Source organism: Parasteatoda tepidariorum, chromosome 1 (genome assembly GCF_982258835.1).
Source record: "Parasteatoda tepidariorum strain Cologne lab strain chromosome 1, Ptep-v5.0, whole genome shotgun sequence".
Taxonomy (NCBI): domain Eukaryota; kingdom Metazoa; phylum Arthropoda; class Arachnida; order Araneae; family Theridiidae; genus Parasteatoda; species Parasteatoda tepidariorum.
Genome location: NC_141755.1, coordinates 34,207,814 through 34,224,251, shown reverse-complemented (window position 1 = coordinate 34,224,251; position 16,438 = coordinate 34,207,814). Strand labels below are relative to the sequence as shown.

Genomic DNA, 16,438 nt, shown 5'->3' with positions numbered 1-16,438 from the left:
AATTTCTTACTTTTATAATCTAGTATGGAGAAGATGTTTTTCCAAACCTGAGAGTGGCACTTCAAATACTCCTGACTATCACAGTATCAATTGTTAGCTGCAAACGTTCATTCAGCAAATTAAAATTAATTTTGACATATCTACGACCAACGATGGGACAAGATCGCCTAAGTGACCTAGCATTTTTAAGTGTGGAAGGAGAAAAATTTGAAATGATCACCTTTGATGATATTATTAATAAATTTGCTTCATCAAAAGTAAGGAAAATTTATACATAGTATTTAGTTTTATAAATGTATTATAATCATACTATTGTTAAAAATACGTATCTCCTTAGAGATAATAAATATTTACTTTTTATTGTTTTAAAACTGCGTGTTTTTAAAATATTTCTTTATAAATATATAAAATAAATAATAGGTATCTTTTGAACTAATTCTAGATGATTATATACATATTTATTGATTTGAGAGTATATTTTACGTATAATATTATATGGTTTTCGAGTAGGGGGGGCGCTAAAAAGGTATTGTGCCCCGGGCGCGAGTTAAGCTCACTACGCCACTGTCTACCACTGCTTTAAATAATTTCTGGCACACTGTTCTCCATCATAACACAATTCCTGTTGTCTTAAAAACTATGAAATTCAGTATATTTCTAGAGATATGGTTAAGAAACATTCCGACATGCTTATTATTATGACTGAAAAAAAGCATTTAAAGTTGCAATGACTTTCGAATGAATTGAATAGCTTTTCCACCAAGTTTAATTTTAACTCTAGTTCAATCCCGCAGCTTGTTGTTTCCCGCACTCATGGTGTTTTTTCCAACTGGTGGAAACAAGTTAACGTATGACCGGGATAGCCTGGTTGGTAGGGCGTTAGGACCATGTCCAAGAGCTTGTGAGTTCGATCCCTGCCGCCGAAGACTCCCTGTGACTGGTGCACGTTTAATCAGTCCGGTTACAAAGTCCTCCATGTTCCCATAACAAATCTTACCTCTGAGATTACTGAATTGAAGATTGATCAGATCAAAATTACGATCTGAGGTTGAATGAATGTGTCCACTCTATGAACGGACTGTGACGTATGTGTGGCTGAAGTTGTATTCTTGGCTCCACTGAAAAACAAGAAACGCTCCCTCTGCCTTAAATGCACTTGGTTTCATCTGCCAGGCTTGCTGTCATTGGCAAGTGGCATTAGAAACAACAAGTTAACGTTACGCTGAACACCGAAAACAACGGTAGCCGTTAAGATTTAATAATTTAGTTATAATTTTATTAGCATTCGATAGAAGTTTGCTGCTTCTAGTTTAATTTTAAAAAAATACAATTGAAATAATTAATTGTACAAAATCTATTGTAACTAACAAAGTGATGAGTTCAATTGAAATTTAGAATGTGTTGGTTGTTCTTAACCTTCAAGTTAAAAATTTGTTCTTTAAGTTAATAAATGTTTAATATAAGTTAATAATTGTTTTTACAAAATGTTCGGATTATTGAACCTGAGAAGATAGAGAAACACACACAAAAAAGCTTTGAAATATTTTTATTTAACTAATTCTACGTTTCACAAAAAAATTGGCTTTTGCGCCTTTTAGCATATATTTAAACTTAGTCATAAAGTTTTAATCTTCAGGACGGGGCACCAGGTTGAGATCTGAAAAAAATGAGTAGATATTTTGAATTAATACAATACTTTGTAGTTTCATAAAACAGGGTAGTTCTATAAGCAATAATGAGCGCTCTTCATATATATTTTTAGAATATTTATAAATAGAAAAGTAAAAAATGCTATGTATAATAGTGGTCGAAAATTAATATTTAAGTGACGATAAAACGAAATACCTTCTGACCAGTCAGAGCAGAGAATAATTATACTTAGACATTCGATCGTCAGAGTTTGATCGGGTTTATGTTTTTTCTCAAATGTAAATTTGGCACCTTAGTGTAAATAATTTTTTTTTTGTTTACATTAAACCTTGTATACCCATATATATTTTTAATTTATTATACACCCTTAATACAGTATGGAACATACAGTGTGTAGTGATAAATCAAAATTATTTTTAATGTGCACATTCGTAGTTATTGAAAAATTATCCAACCTATATTTTGATTATAAACTAATTTGAAAAATATGTATAGTTATACAAGATGTTACAGCCTTGTATACCCATATATATTTTTAATTTATTATACATCCTTAATGCAGTTTACGCTCTTAAGTTCGATCCCCCTCACTGCGACCTTTCTATTACAATGACCAATACATAGTCTCATTTGCTATTTAATAGACGTAATGTTAATTTTACATTCGTACGGACGTAACATCCGCACTGAGTACCATTCATTCTAATGTTCTTTTGACTCAGATAGGACACCGGTGTCCGCCCCTCCGGCGACTAGCTGATCCGCCTCTTTTAATAAGTGTAATTTCAAGCATTTAGAGATTATAAATCGTACAGTTAAAAATCAAGACAATATGTAAGTACAAACACATATTGTTCAATGGAGAGTGGATTGAATTTTCTTTTATTACAGATTTTTCAGAATTGGCAAAAATGGGTACTATAGTGTGAATTTCTGGCACTTTGGGATTATGTTGTCGACCATTTTCGCTAAACCCGATATTATCGCCTAAAGGGTAGCTGCTGCGCCAATATCCGATAATTTTATCATATTTACTATGTATAATCCTTGACTACAAGAGTTAGTTTTCCTTAGCGTGTTGAAATAGCTACCCGAAAACACTTGGATTTAAACGAATTTATGTGGCTGTGACTGCAGAACTTGTTTGTTTGTTGACGTTGTCGCTTTAAAAGCTATCAAGAATTTTTGGCCGCCGAAATGATTTATAATAACATATATGGTTAGATTCAAGAATAATACAATGTGCAATTATAAAAAAAAAATCGAGGTTTTTTCTTCGTTTTGATTCTTTTTATTACGTATTTTTACACTTAATTTTTTTTGTTCTTATTCATTTATTATTATCATTATTATTTGATACATTTAATGTGTTTATAATGTTTATTTTGGAAATTGGTTTTTATTATGATGGCGCCAAAGGATTTGCGCATTTTCGTGAGGGTCGTCGGAATAATCCAAAGTACCGAATTCGTTATTAAATTGTTCAGTACAATACAAATGCTAGAGCTGTGATGGCTCAGGGGATAGAGCTCTCGCCTCCCAATGAGACGAACCGGGCTCGAATCCCGGCAATGGCTGGTTGATTCGAATTCCGCACCCGGCTTGCATCGACCGTAGAGCTGACGTAAAATATCCTCAGTGGTAAACGGATCATGGGTTAGAGTCCCCTTGCCGTCAGTCTAACCGTGGGAGATTTTCGTGGTTTTCCTCTCCATGTAACTCAAATGCTGGTTATTTCCATCAAAAGTCTTCCACGAAGGTAAAATTTCTCCCAATACTTTATCCAGGAGTTCCGTTGCCTTCTGGATTGGGTTCAAAATTACAAGGATACGGAGTTGAACATTGATAGCCGTAAACTGAAAATTCAGTCGGCTGTTCAACGACGTTTATAAAATAAAATACAAATGCTAAGATTTTAAACCAAACAAATATGCTAATTACCTTAAATATGGGCACAAAAAAATTTTTGCTTTTATACATAGCGAGATGGATTAAATACCTTACTGATCACTCTGTATTTATTATTAACATACCTGTTCCAGGAGATGCACAGAAAGGTAACTTAGGATGCCACTTCCCATCTATGTCACATCGATACTCTTTGGCGGCAATAGCAGGTTTATCTTCATAGTGCTTGCACGATATCTCACAGATTGGACCGTGATCCATATAATGAGATCGGCAAAGCATTTTACCTCCTGGTCCCAAGGAAACTGTACAATCTACAAATGCTGACGAACGAAATAAATATACATGTCACAAAAATTGTTCTATTTTAATCAACTCGAAGTGTTTATAAAGCGAAAGAATGCTTTTGGATCCCAATTCATATCATTTCCATTTTCAAATCGTCTGCACTTATTTATAAACAATTTTAAATTAAAGATTCGAATACTAAGATGGCATCTTAGTGAGCCGAATCATTAGATTAAAATTTACTCAGGATGTTTCGCTTTTTTATTTTTTTACTTTGCTAGTTGTATATTTTTACATTATTCTAAACTATTTTTGAACTGTATTTAAGAATATGGCAAAAAAGAGAAGCAAAGAAGTGTGTATTCAATATTCGTCCGATTTACTTGAAAAATTCATTACCATAATAATATAAGTTTCAAAATAAAGTTTACATAACAAAAGCGCAGGTACTATTCATAAAGTAATTACAATATTTAACAACATGGTGGCAAATTGAGTTTTTCATTCATTAATCAATGTTCATGCTTCCCTGCATGGAGCTTTTGAAACTCGCTCCAAATTTCTGAAACTTTTGAGAAGTTTATGGTTAAGGGTTGTTAATCATTTTACAGTTGGATTTTTGAACTCATAAATTTTACGTGAAGTCATTTTTCTTTATTTACTTATAATTTTTTTTTTTAATTTTGAATATTTCTTTCAAATAATTCAATTGCAATAAAAAAGTTTAAATCTTAAAGAATAATAAAATTAAGAATAAAGAATAATTTTTACAAACTGAGAGAATATTTCGACTGAATATGGTTTCATTGTACCGTTTAAAGCGCCAAACAAATTCTCCATTTCAAAATGTAAATTTTTATTTTAATGTAAAGGGACAAAAAATTGTCAGTATATTTTTAGAAAATATATTGTATTAAAATGAAAAGTTTGTTTTCAAAACATTTTATTCCTACAAAAAAAAAATCGTTTTTTCATAACAAAAAGGGAAGATAAGAACTTCTTCACTCTTCTCTTACGATGAAAACCAATAAAGCTTATCAGTTTGTCTTAGAACTGATGGAAATGGGAGCTTTTGGAGAACGCTCCAAAAGCTCCGGGTCAGGGGACTGACCCAATAATTATATAAGACTATCGGAGAAACTTTAGACAACGTTAGCAACGACTCCATTAGCAATGTCTAAGCTGTTAACTTTTAATATGCAGTTATCGAGCTCGCGATCATAAAAAAAATGCTATTTTTAAGGAAACAGTCTTCTAAATTGGCGAGAACTTCTTTCATCCCATACGCGCATTTAAAGAGTGAAAAAAAACGCGAAAATATTAACCAAAGAAAACCTTACGAAACATATAAAATGCCGATACCTCACAAAAACATATTATGCAAAAACGTCAGCTATATAGCTGAAGAATTCTTCCATAACTTTCCTACCAATTTGCCAGAAGTACCGAACATAGGCTCATTAAAACTTAGATCCTTGATATAAGTTTTAATGAGCCTATGTTCGGTACTTTTGTAAGGTATCACATACCGATACCTTACAAGAACATATTATGCAAGAACTTCAGCTATATAGCTTCAGAATTCTTCTATAACTTTCCTACTGATTTGCCAGAAGTACCGAACATAGGCTCATTAAAACATATATCCTTGATACATATTAATTACCGATACCTTACAAAAACATATTATACAAAAACTTCAGCTATATAGCTTCAGAATTCTTTTATAACTTTCCTACCGATTTGCCAAAAGTACCGAACATAGGCTCATTAAAACAAAAATTAAAGGAATTCTTAATTACGAATAACGATACTGAGAATCCCTTTTAACTTAATTTTTCTCCCTGTATGTCTCACAAAATGAAGTGCCTGCAAATTTTTACACATGGCATACCTGTTAGCCACTTGCATTGTATTTGTATGCATTGTATTTTTGTCTATTCAACTTTATATATTTTGTCCTTTTTATTTCTTTTGTGAGTTTAATATAAATGGCTTTTATTACCATTGATATAGATCACGAGATTCCAAAAAACCGAAATATTTCCTGTCAGTTCATTCTTTTTCTAGTAAATAATAATAAATTGCTTTGCTCTTTTTAAAAAAATTAAAGAAAAATTCAAAATTCATTGCCTCTATCTAGTTACTTTATATGAGTTTCAACATTTCTTTTTATTAAGGTTTATTTACATAAATACATCAATTAATCAAACTGGAGCCATGTTATGAATTGCAGTATCAATCTGATATTATAACGAGCAATATTTTTATAACATTGTATCATTCAAAACAAACTCTGATAATGTACAGTATGGCTATAAAAAGTTAGATCAATATTTGCTTTTAAAGTTTGATCGTAATTCAAATATGTTTGGAAATCTACAATAATATAAATGATGTTATCTTTCTTACACCAAACACCAGTAGAGCTCGAAATTGGCTCGAGATCCCAGATTAACATTTACCGATGGACCAAGATGCAATTGCAAGATTTTAGAGACGAACAATTAAATATAGGCTGAATCAGAATAATTATTCAACGAGGGAGGAGTAATGGTTATAGAATATCAGATGGAATAAATTCTACATAAACAGGATGTCTGAAAAGTATGGTAGCAGTCAACAATCTCTCGAAATACGCTTGAATTTAAAATTTAAAATTGCATGTGTGAAAGGTTCTCAAAAGATGCATTCTATTTAGATCAAACTCTGCCTCAATCAAGCTTGAAAGTTAGTTTAAACAACAGAAACCCTTATTTTTTATTGTAGATTTGGATTATGCAGGGGAAAAAATACTCCAAGTTAGCTATAATTTTTGTATTTTGGTTCACAGATGGCGCTGTCAACATAATATTAAACAGAGTACGAATTGTTTATGGACATATCTCGAGAATTGTATTTTAGATTGAAAAAATATTAATTAATATGTTTGATGTTTTGAAACATGACCTTTAAAAATGATCCCCATTTTCCAATTTCGGCCTGGACCCATGATCGTTTGCCCTGCCTCAGGAAGCAGTAAAGTTTTATTATCATCAAATGCATCTTTTGAAAATAATTCAGACGAGTATTTTTGGAATTTTCATCTGGTGCGTTATTCTCGAGATATTTGACTTTTCCCGTACTTTTCGAACACGCTGTGTTTTTACTTACGTTTGCAACTTTCAAATTTCCTCACCGGCTTCCATCGATCATCCTCGAAAGAACATTTCAAAATCCGTGTAGGGCCTTTTGGAAGAGTGTAGCCGAACATGCAAGTCTGGTTACATATTCTATAAAGATATATAACATTTAAATGAAATCTACTAACACAGGTGTCCCATACTAGGGCTGGGGTAGGTATTATCCTAATCATTCTAGTTCCAAGAAAGAAAATGAGGCCTGTCAGATTATGTTAGCTTTTTCAGACCTCACTGCATTTTTGGAAAATGAGTTCAAGGAATATTTTGCTGAAGTCTCTCATGAGGAGTTAGACTTCGTACAAAATGCATTTAATTTGTATACTGTTAAAGTGATCTTTACAAGATGGGTTTATTGAACTGGAAACGCTTTGTTCTTTTCTCCCCTTGCGCTCAAAATATATATATAAATTTTTTTTTTTTTTTTTTTTTTTTTGGAAATTCAGATTTTTATACAAAAATAATGATGTCGTATTTTGTCTGAAATTTAACACATCAAAAATAACAAAAAATAGATTTTTTCCCCAATTTGAAGCTAACTTACATTTACATAGTTTAGCCTAAATTTACCGTTCCAAATATCCACATACACGAGAGACGATGCATAAAAGCCTTGAAGTAAATTAATGATTATGTTCTGAATTGTGTGTGAGTGTGTATTGGAATCTAAAGTACTGCTGGTTTATAGTTCGTTATTTCTTTAATAATAATTGTTATACTACTGTAAGCTAATTTTTCACACAAAAGAATAAAAAATAGTAGTTTAAATACGTTAAATATTCTACAATTAGCGTTACATGAAAATAAACACAAGATAATTTTCTTTAAACATATCTGATGTAAAATTGAATAAAAACACTGGATAACCTAGGCAAAATAGGAGTTATAAAGACTTACATTTGAGATGGGTAGATTTTACAGAATATATCTGAATCATCCGTCAATTTCGGATATCGACAATTCTTCTGTTCTCTCTCTTGACTTCTCTTGAGTCGTAGTGGCTCGTGGGATAGAACCTTCCAATTCCTCAGTGAACGACCAAAACGTGGAACGGAAGTCTCTTCCACTTTCACAACAGTCTTGTTTCCTACGTAGAATATCTCATTAAAATTTAAGTTTTCTACCATATAAATGCTCATTTATCTTTACCTTCCTTTAAACATACAAAAAAATGAATTAAAATTCTGCAATAAGCATTAAAAAGAATCAATTGAAAATTTTTGGATTTGTAAAGGTTGTCCCAAAATCCTCTCCAAAATCCGCGCCCTTTGTACTGTAAATTGTTGTAAACAATAAAAAAAATGGTAAACCAAATCTACAGGAATTAACACGTTTTCATTTTAATTGGGCACTCTTCCGTACGAGTGCCTACTAATTGCGAGTACTTTGATTAGAATTGGCCACTCAGTTTAACGCTATGTTTATTATTATTATTATTATTAATTTTGAAAAAAATAGCACGAAGGCAAATCATTCTTAGTGGGTCGTGGTGGCTCAGGGGATAGAACATTCGCCTTCCAATGAAGTGAACCGTATTCAAATCCTAGCGATGGCTAGTCGATTATTATATTGGGGGTTAGTTCAATCAAAAAATCCTTCACGAAGGTAAATATCTCTCAATACTTAACGAGTTGCCTTGTCTTCTGTATTGGGTTCAAAGCTACGGAGTTGAACTTTAGTAGTTTTTTTTTTCAATGCCCTTTCTATTGACACTTGTCATTCAGGTATCAGTAGGGCAGATTTGTTGGTCACGCTTTCAGTGGCACCATATTACATTAGTAGTCGTAAACCCAAAATTAAGTCTGCTGTTCAACGGCAGTTATAAAATAAAATAAAATACTCTTAAGTGTGTCTTAATAGTACTTTGTAAGTAACGAAAGAAGTTTATCGTCGTTGAAACTATAATAGTGTTCAAGATTTTGTTTTTTCTCAGAAATTTAAATTCGCATAATTTTGTAACATCTGTATTAAACGCTTAGCTTTTCTTCTACATCATGTTAGCATATTAAGCATTTTCAACACTGAAATAACTAGGCGAAAGATGTTTGTAAGTTTGATGTCACAAAGGCCAGATGCCGCTGTGCTGCGCAAATTAAAATCGAGAAAACTCACGAGGACACAAAATGAAAAAAGAATTTAAACTAGTGTCTGAAGGGGAAGAAATGAAAAATTACAACACCAACATAAAATAAGATATCATTTAAAAAAAAGATATACATGAAATCAAAATAAAAAAAGAGGTGAGCAAGAAAAAGATTGAAAGACCATTCAAGCACCTAGGGAACGTGGAACCAGTAATTATTTAAATCTAAGCCACTTGAAGTATAATAAGTAAAAAAGTAATAGAAAATTAATCTAATCATAGAGCATAAACTAAATACCTAATTACAAATAATACTCAATAGATATTACATTCTATCATTCAACGAATTTTAAATAACAGTTTGTAACAAAAATCATTATAATTATACTTATAATATATAATCACTAATATTGTTTTATATATACTAATACTAATTACAAATATAATTCAACAAATGTTAACTACTCAGAAGCCAAAAGTTAATAATGCTCAACAAATACTAAAATTACTAAAGTAGTAATATAAGTAAAAATAGTTCATTATCCAACAAATACTATTTATAAATATTACTAAAAAAGTACTATTTATTAATAATACTAAACAAATACTAGTTACTTATATTGTTCCACAAACACTTAAACATTAATTTTATTCAACAAATACTAACGTTATTCAACAAATACTAACGTAATTCAACAAATACTAAATATTACTAAATTAATACTAATACTTATTATATTGGGAGTGCAAATTAGTTCGGTCCGTTTTTAAGAGATGGTTTGAATGTTTCATAGAGATAGCTGGTTTCGGTGGTTTCAGAGAGGTTAAACATCTGTCAATAATATTCAGTTTATATCGCTTTGAGTTTCATACAAAAACCGTTTTTTACTTTGTTGAATATGTCAAATTTTGTGGTAACTAAGCACCATTTAAGGGAGGTTTTATGTTTCTGCTTAAATTGGAAGAAAAGTGCAACTGGAGCGCATCGATTGCTTGTAGAAATTCATGGTGACAATGCTCCAACTGATAAATTATGTAGGGAATGGTTTCGACGTTTCACGAATGGTGAATAGTGTTGTATACTATGAGCTGATTCCATGGGTGATCGTTATAGGCTACAATTGATTCGTTTGAGCCGTGCATTACGAGAAAAACGGCCAGAATACGAGCAAAGACATGACAGAGTTATTCTTCTGCAAAAGTCGTAAAAAATTATTTGGAAACGCTCAAGTGGGATATTTTACCGCACCCGCTGCATTCGCTGGACATTGCTCCTTCTGATTACTGGTTGTTCCTACGTATAAAGCATGATTTAGCAGGTCACCAGTTCACTTCTTTCGCAGAAATCGAAAACTGGCTCCTAACTTGTATCACCTCAAAAGACGAGACATTTCTTCGATATGGAATTCGAAAATTGCCTGAGAGGTGGGAAAAAGTAGTAGCCAGTGATGAACAATACTTTGACTAATCTGTCCATTCATTTTGTTCTGCAATAAATGCATTTTTGATCGCAAGAAAACTGACCGAACTAATTTGTACTCCAATATAACAAGTATAAAGTACTATCATTACTCAACAAGAACTAATTCTTGACCTATTACTCAAAAAATACTTAATACTAACACTATTGTAAATTATAGAAATTTTTTTCGAACACGTTTTTTTCCAGAGAAATGTTGTATATACCGTTTTAAAATCACTGATACATTATTCATTTAATTCTTCATCAGTAGGTAAATTATAAAAGAAATATTGTTACCTTCAATCCCAGTTACAGTTTTAATCGGTGGAATGAATCTCACTGTTCTAATTAATACTTCATTTACCCCATTGTTAGCAATTTTAGCCGAAGTTACAGAGACAAAAAAAACAAAACCTGGAAAAGAAATTTTTATAACTGAAAGTCTCGAACTATACAAAGAAAAAATATTTCAACAATAAAAGAATATACACCGACGAGCCATTACATTATGACCACCCTGCTAATAACACGAAGGACCACCTTAAGCCCTCAAAACTGCTATCACCCACCGTGGCATTGATTCCACAAGGTGCTGATAGGTAGTCTGAGGTATCTGGTACCAAGCGCTCATCAACTGGTCCTGCAATTCCCTCACATTGCGAGGGGGTAGCGTGGTAGCACGAATTTGGTTTTCCAAGTAGGACTACAAATATTCTATTGGATTAAGGTCAAGTGAATTTGGGGGCCAAGACATGACTTGAAAGTCACTGAAATGTTCCTCGAACCAATCCATGACGATTCGATCCTTATGACATGGTGCATTATCCTGTTGGTAAACACCATCCCCCGTAGGAAAAACTGTTGCCATGAATGGGTGAACCTGGTCTGCAACTATGTTTAAGTAACTTTCAGGGATTGTTCTATGAGGATTATGGGTCCTAATGTGCCCCATGAAAACATTGTTCCTGGGCGAGAAACCATGAAAACCTGGGCGAGCCCATTGTTATAGATGGAGGGTGGTCATAGTGTAATGGCTCTTCGGTATATATATATATATATATATATATATATATATATATATATATATATATATATATATATATATATATATATATATATATATATATATATATATATATATATATATATATATATATATATATATATATATATATATATATATATATATATATAGTGAAACCTCCTGTTATGGACACTCCTGCAAAACGGACGCCTCTCAATACGGACATATTTTTAATTCCCTGGGAATCTTCTATGAATAAACCATTACGTACATTCTCCGCAAAGCGGACACTCCCGTAACCGGAAGCGGACAGTCATTTTGGTCCTGAATCGTTGTTTTTTATCTCTACAAACCGGACACTACTTTTTCTAAATAAATTACAAGCTAAAAAAATTCAACTTTTCACCATTTTTAAAGCATGTAAATAAAACTTTTTGCCTTATCCATAACTAAAAATATTGTTAAGCTATTTCACCAGCGAAAAATCAATCTTTCTCCTATCACCTTGCCTTATCTTTGTAAAGAAAGGAGAGAAAATGGTACTGCACTCCTGAAAAAATTCTGACATCGGCATCTTTTGATCTTTTCATCTGGACCACACAGGTTATGAGACCCCTCAAGTTGAAATTGCTTTTCTCAATGCTTCTTCCCCATTGGAAATTTCTTTAATTTTCTTATCAATTTGAAGACTGTATTTAACACAATTGGGGTAAAAAAAAAGAAAACGGAAGTATAATCTTTGAGATGTTTATATAAATGAAACATTTATTCAGACACTTGATAGCTGATCAATTGTGAATAATCATCTCCATAGGTCCTCATGACTTACAGGTATGCATTACTCTTTTTTCTGTGAATCATGGGAAGTTTATTTTCCAAGAAGGTATTAACCATGTTCCCTATCAATTGATAAGTAGGTGTAAGGGGATGTGAACCTAATAATTGAAACGGACTGAGGACAGTACGCTCCTATTTGGTATCATATGTCTAACTTGAGTATCTATGCTAATAGGAAAATTATATTTATTTATCTGTAGCTACATCCAGAATTATGTATTTATATCAAACTTCTTTATATATTCTTTTTTATCTTTCTTATTGTTTAAATAAATATTCTTGCAGATATTTACAGTATCCTTGTAGATATTATTTAATAATTTCTACATCTTTGAGAATATTCAAAAAACAATTTACGGTGTTAAATTTCGTTATTAGGGTACCCTTCCCATAAACGGACAACTCTCATAAACGGACAAATTTTTTGGTCCCATTAATGTCCGCTTAACGGAGGTTTCACTATATATATATATATATATATATATATATATATTTGTTATATTTACTTAGTAGTCACATTATTCTATTTCTATAAAACAAAAATATTACAGATATCATTGAAACAATGTGTTATACTTACAAATAGTATTAATAATAATTCTCATCGTTAAATAATTCCTAAGTAACACACTCTTCAATGTCTTACTAAAAACCAGCCGGTATCTTAGAATATATATTTCGCAACTCAATGCAGTTCCACTCCTTAAAAAGGTCCTTCTGTTGTACACCTAAAGAACTAGGATTCCTAAAAAGAAAAAACTAATTATAAAATACGTTATTATTATCGAAAACCTTCCACGGTTCGTCAAGTGACGTGATGATTTTAACCCATGACCAGTCTACTACAGAGAATATTTTATTTCAACACTGTGATTAGTGCGAGCCGGAAGCAGAATTCGCATCGACGAGCCAATATTGTGATTCGAACCTGAGTCACCTCATTGGGAGACGAGCGCTCTCTCCCTTGAGCCTAGTAATTAGTAGCCCTGTAATTTTGAACCCAATCCAGAAGACGTGAGAGTTCCTGAATCAAGCATTGGGATAAATTTGCCTTCGTGGAGGACTTTTGGATGGAACTAACCCGCATTTCAGTTACATGGAGAAGAAAACCACGAACACGTCCCAAGGTTAGCCAGATGGCAAAAAGCTTTTGACCCATGATCAGTCTACCACTAAGGATATAATTATAAAAAAAATAATGAAGCATGCAATGCAATACCGTGAACATCTCGTGTAAGTTTTATTTTTATTTTCATATTAAAAAATTTTAGGACAGAATGAGATTGACAGTGCTTTCTTTTATAACCTTTGTTGAATATCCGACCTAATTTCGGGTTTACCGCTACTAATGTTAAACTTCATAGCCTTGTAATTTTGAACCCAATCCAGAAGACAAGGGAACTTCTGGATCAAGTATTGGAATAAATTTGCCTTCATGGAGGACTTTTGATGGAACTTACCCGCATTTGCGTTCCATGGAGAAAAGAACCTTTCACGTGTAGCCTGGTGCAAGGGTACTCTAACCCTTGCACGTCAGTACTGAGGTCGGTGCAAGCCGGGTGTGGAATTCGTAACGAGCAGTCATTGCTGGGATTCCAATCCGATTAACCTTATCCGGAGGCAAGTGCACTATCCCCTAAGCCCCCACGACTCACGTGATGTCATTGATTAAATTCGAAAGAAATAATACTTACTAATTTATATTATCAAAAAAAAAATTTTTTCCAGTAAATATATGATGAATTTTTAGAACCACCTAAAAAAATCGTAATAGTTTATTGTAAAACTACATCAAATACAAGTAAAATTTTAAATGCAGCACTTTTTAGTTTAAAAAAAAAACTCATTGTTTCTTACTCTTTATAAAAGTATTACATTAAGCTGTAAAATGATTGTAACACGAAAAAAATTTATTCAATTTTAAAAATTTATTTTAATTAATGTACTTCGCAAACTTTTTTTATCGAAAGAAGGTTGACTGAATGGAATAAAAAAGGAAGATGAATGAATACAGTAATTAAATTATTATATTATTACAAAATTACACGAAGAACCAGAAAAAATAAATAATTTATCAAATTATCATAATATGAAAACTGATCGCTTCTTACCTTATAGAAGATCTAAAATTGAGCTACGAAGTTTTTGGCTCCACAAAACAAAAGAGCTCAAATTTATCAACAGTAAATTATTCAATTATTCTGAATAACTTAATTTTCATTAAATAGTCCTATATCCTTTGGACATTTTTTAAATAAATTATTCAAAACATACTTTGAGCACGTAAAATAATATTTATTTTACTAATTTAAAAGGATTTACAGATTTTACTACGAACAAAAAAATTTGAAAACTCGCAACAGTAGAAATCAGACTGGTTATAACTCGAACTATTCATTTACGGATACAATAAATACTATTTCGAAGAAATAATAAATATTTTTCAAGATTTGTTGCGAAATTTCGTTGTGTTTGATTTTTTCCTGATATTTTTTTTTTCATTCAATTTTTCTTAGCAAAAAATCATACAATTCAAAAGCCCGATTTAACGGAATTCCCAGGCTCCAAACATTTTGTTAGTTCAATAGAGTGCAATTCGTAATACCAGTTGCTAAAAATAAAAATTTCTGCACCTATCTTATACAACAACCTACTTCAAGATAGTCATACAAATATAGAAGAAGTAAAGTGTTGGCCGTTTATGAATTTTTTCTCATAAGTAACTTTCTATAATAAATTTCTGCAGAGCGAATGGCATCATTGAGGATTAACTATTTTTTAAAATTGCAAATTGAAGATGTTCGGAACATTGATAAATAAATAAAAGAATTTTTCCTTTAGCTAAAGAGGTTAAAAGACCAATAAATTTAACTACTTCAAAAAAAGGAAAGTATTCGTTACATCGAGTTCATTTTTATTCATTAAGTACATATTCATTATATATTTTTCTCAAAGCAGTGGTGGCTCAGGGGATAGAGCGTTTGCCTTCCAATGAGATGCACCGGGTTTGAATCCCAGCGATGACTGGTCGATACGACTTCCGCACCCAGCTCGCACCGACCACAGTGCTGACGTAAAATATCCTCAGTGGTAGGCGGCGGATCATGGGTTAGAGTCCCCTTGCCGTCAAACTAAATGTGGGAGGTTTTCGGGGCTTTCCTCACCAGGTAACGAAAATGCGGTTTAGTTCCATCAAAAAAGTCCTCCGAGAAGGCAAAATTTCTCCATCCAGGAGTTCCATTGTCTTTCGAACTGGGTTCAAAAATGGAAGGCTACGGGGTTGAACATTAGTAGTCGTAAACACAAAATTGGGTCGGCTGTTCAACAACGGTTATAAAATATATATTTTTGCCTTCATTTAAATAAGTGGTAAATCAAAATTAATTAGTTAATTTGGTAAATATGGGTTCATTAAATTGGGGCGGGCATTAAATAGAGTATTTGCAATTCTCTTTTGAATTGTGGAAGGTGGAATTAAACAAAAAAAAATCGTTTTCTGTGACACAGTTGCCTCCTTGGGTAAGATGACTTTGTGACTTCCAATTGGTTAAAGAAACTGGCACGTAATAGTATTCACACACAGTTTTCGAAACAATTAAAAAAAAAAATTGTTTTTCAATATCAAAGTTTTTTTTTGTGCCAAAAACAAATGAATTGCAAAATAAGAGCTTGTTATTATTAATTATATTTTTATTACACTTTTTATTATCATTAAAACTGAAGATATTAATAATTTTATTTTCATTAATTACAGTATTATTAATTACTAGGGTGCCCTACCCTCTGTTCCGCTTCGCTCACCGACCCCCACGATTGTTCAATTTTTATTTTTATTTTATTCATTTATTTATTTAGTTTGCTTCTTGATGCGTGGTTGCATTTAATCTAAACACTATTCAATTGGACAATCCCAAAATGTTATATTGTATTAATATAGAATTGGTTTTTTATATTTTATTCCCGTTTCGATTGGGACAAAATTTGAACCTAATCATTTTCCTCAGTTT

General features: G+C 32.0%; 1 protein-coding gene across 1 annotated transcript; it reads right to left on the bottom strand.

The window, feature by feature from the left end:
* Nucleotides 1–1,529: 1,529 nt before the first annotated feature.
* On the bottom strand, nucleotides 1,530–14,813 carry LOC107440392 (uncharacterized). Its single transcript, XM_016053301.4, has 7 exons — nucleotides 14,543–14,813; nucleotides 13,012–13,176; nucleotides 10,868–10,984; nucleotides 7,923–8,112; nucleotides 7,000–7,118; nucleotides 3,684–3,881; nucleotides 1,530–1,657 (listed from the first exon to the last, which is right to left on the bottom strand). The coding sequence occupies exons 2-7, from the start codon at nucleotides 13,034–13,036 to the stop codon at nucleotides 1,626–1,628; spliced, it is 681 nt and encodes a 226-aa protein (XP_015908787.3). The 5' UTR covers nucleotides 13,037–13,176; nucleotides 14,543–14,813; the 3' UTR covers nucleotides 1,530–1,625.
* Between the last annotated feature and the right edge of the window lie 1,625 nt (nucleotides 14,814–16,438).

Coding starts and splice junctions, on each gene's coding strand:
- LOC107440392 (XM_016053301.4), bottom strand. CDS start 13,036: ATGAGAATTATTATTAATACTATTT. Junction 10,985..13,011: donor AATTATTATTAATACTATTT/GTAAGTATAACA, acceptor TTTCTTTTCCAG/GTTTTGTTTTTTTTGTCTCT. Junction 7,119..7,922: donor AAAATCTACCCATCTCAAAT/GTAAGTCTTTAT, acceptor ATATCTTTATAG/AATATGTAACCAGACTTGCA.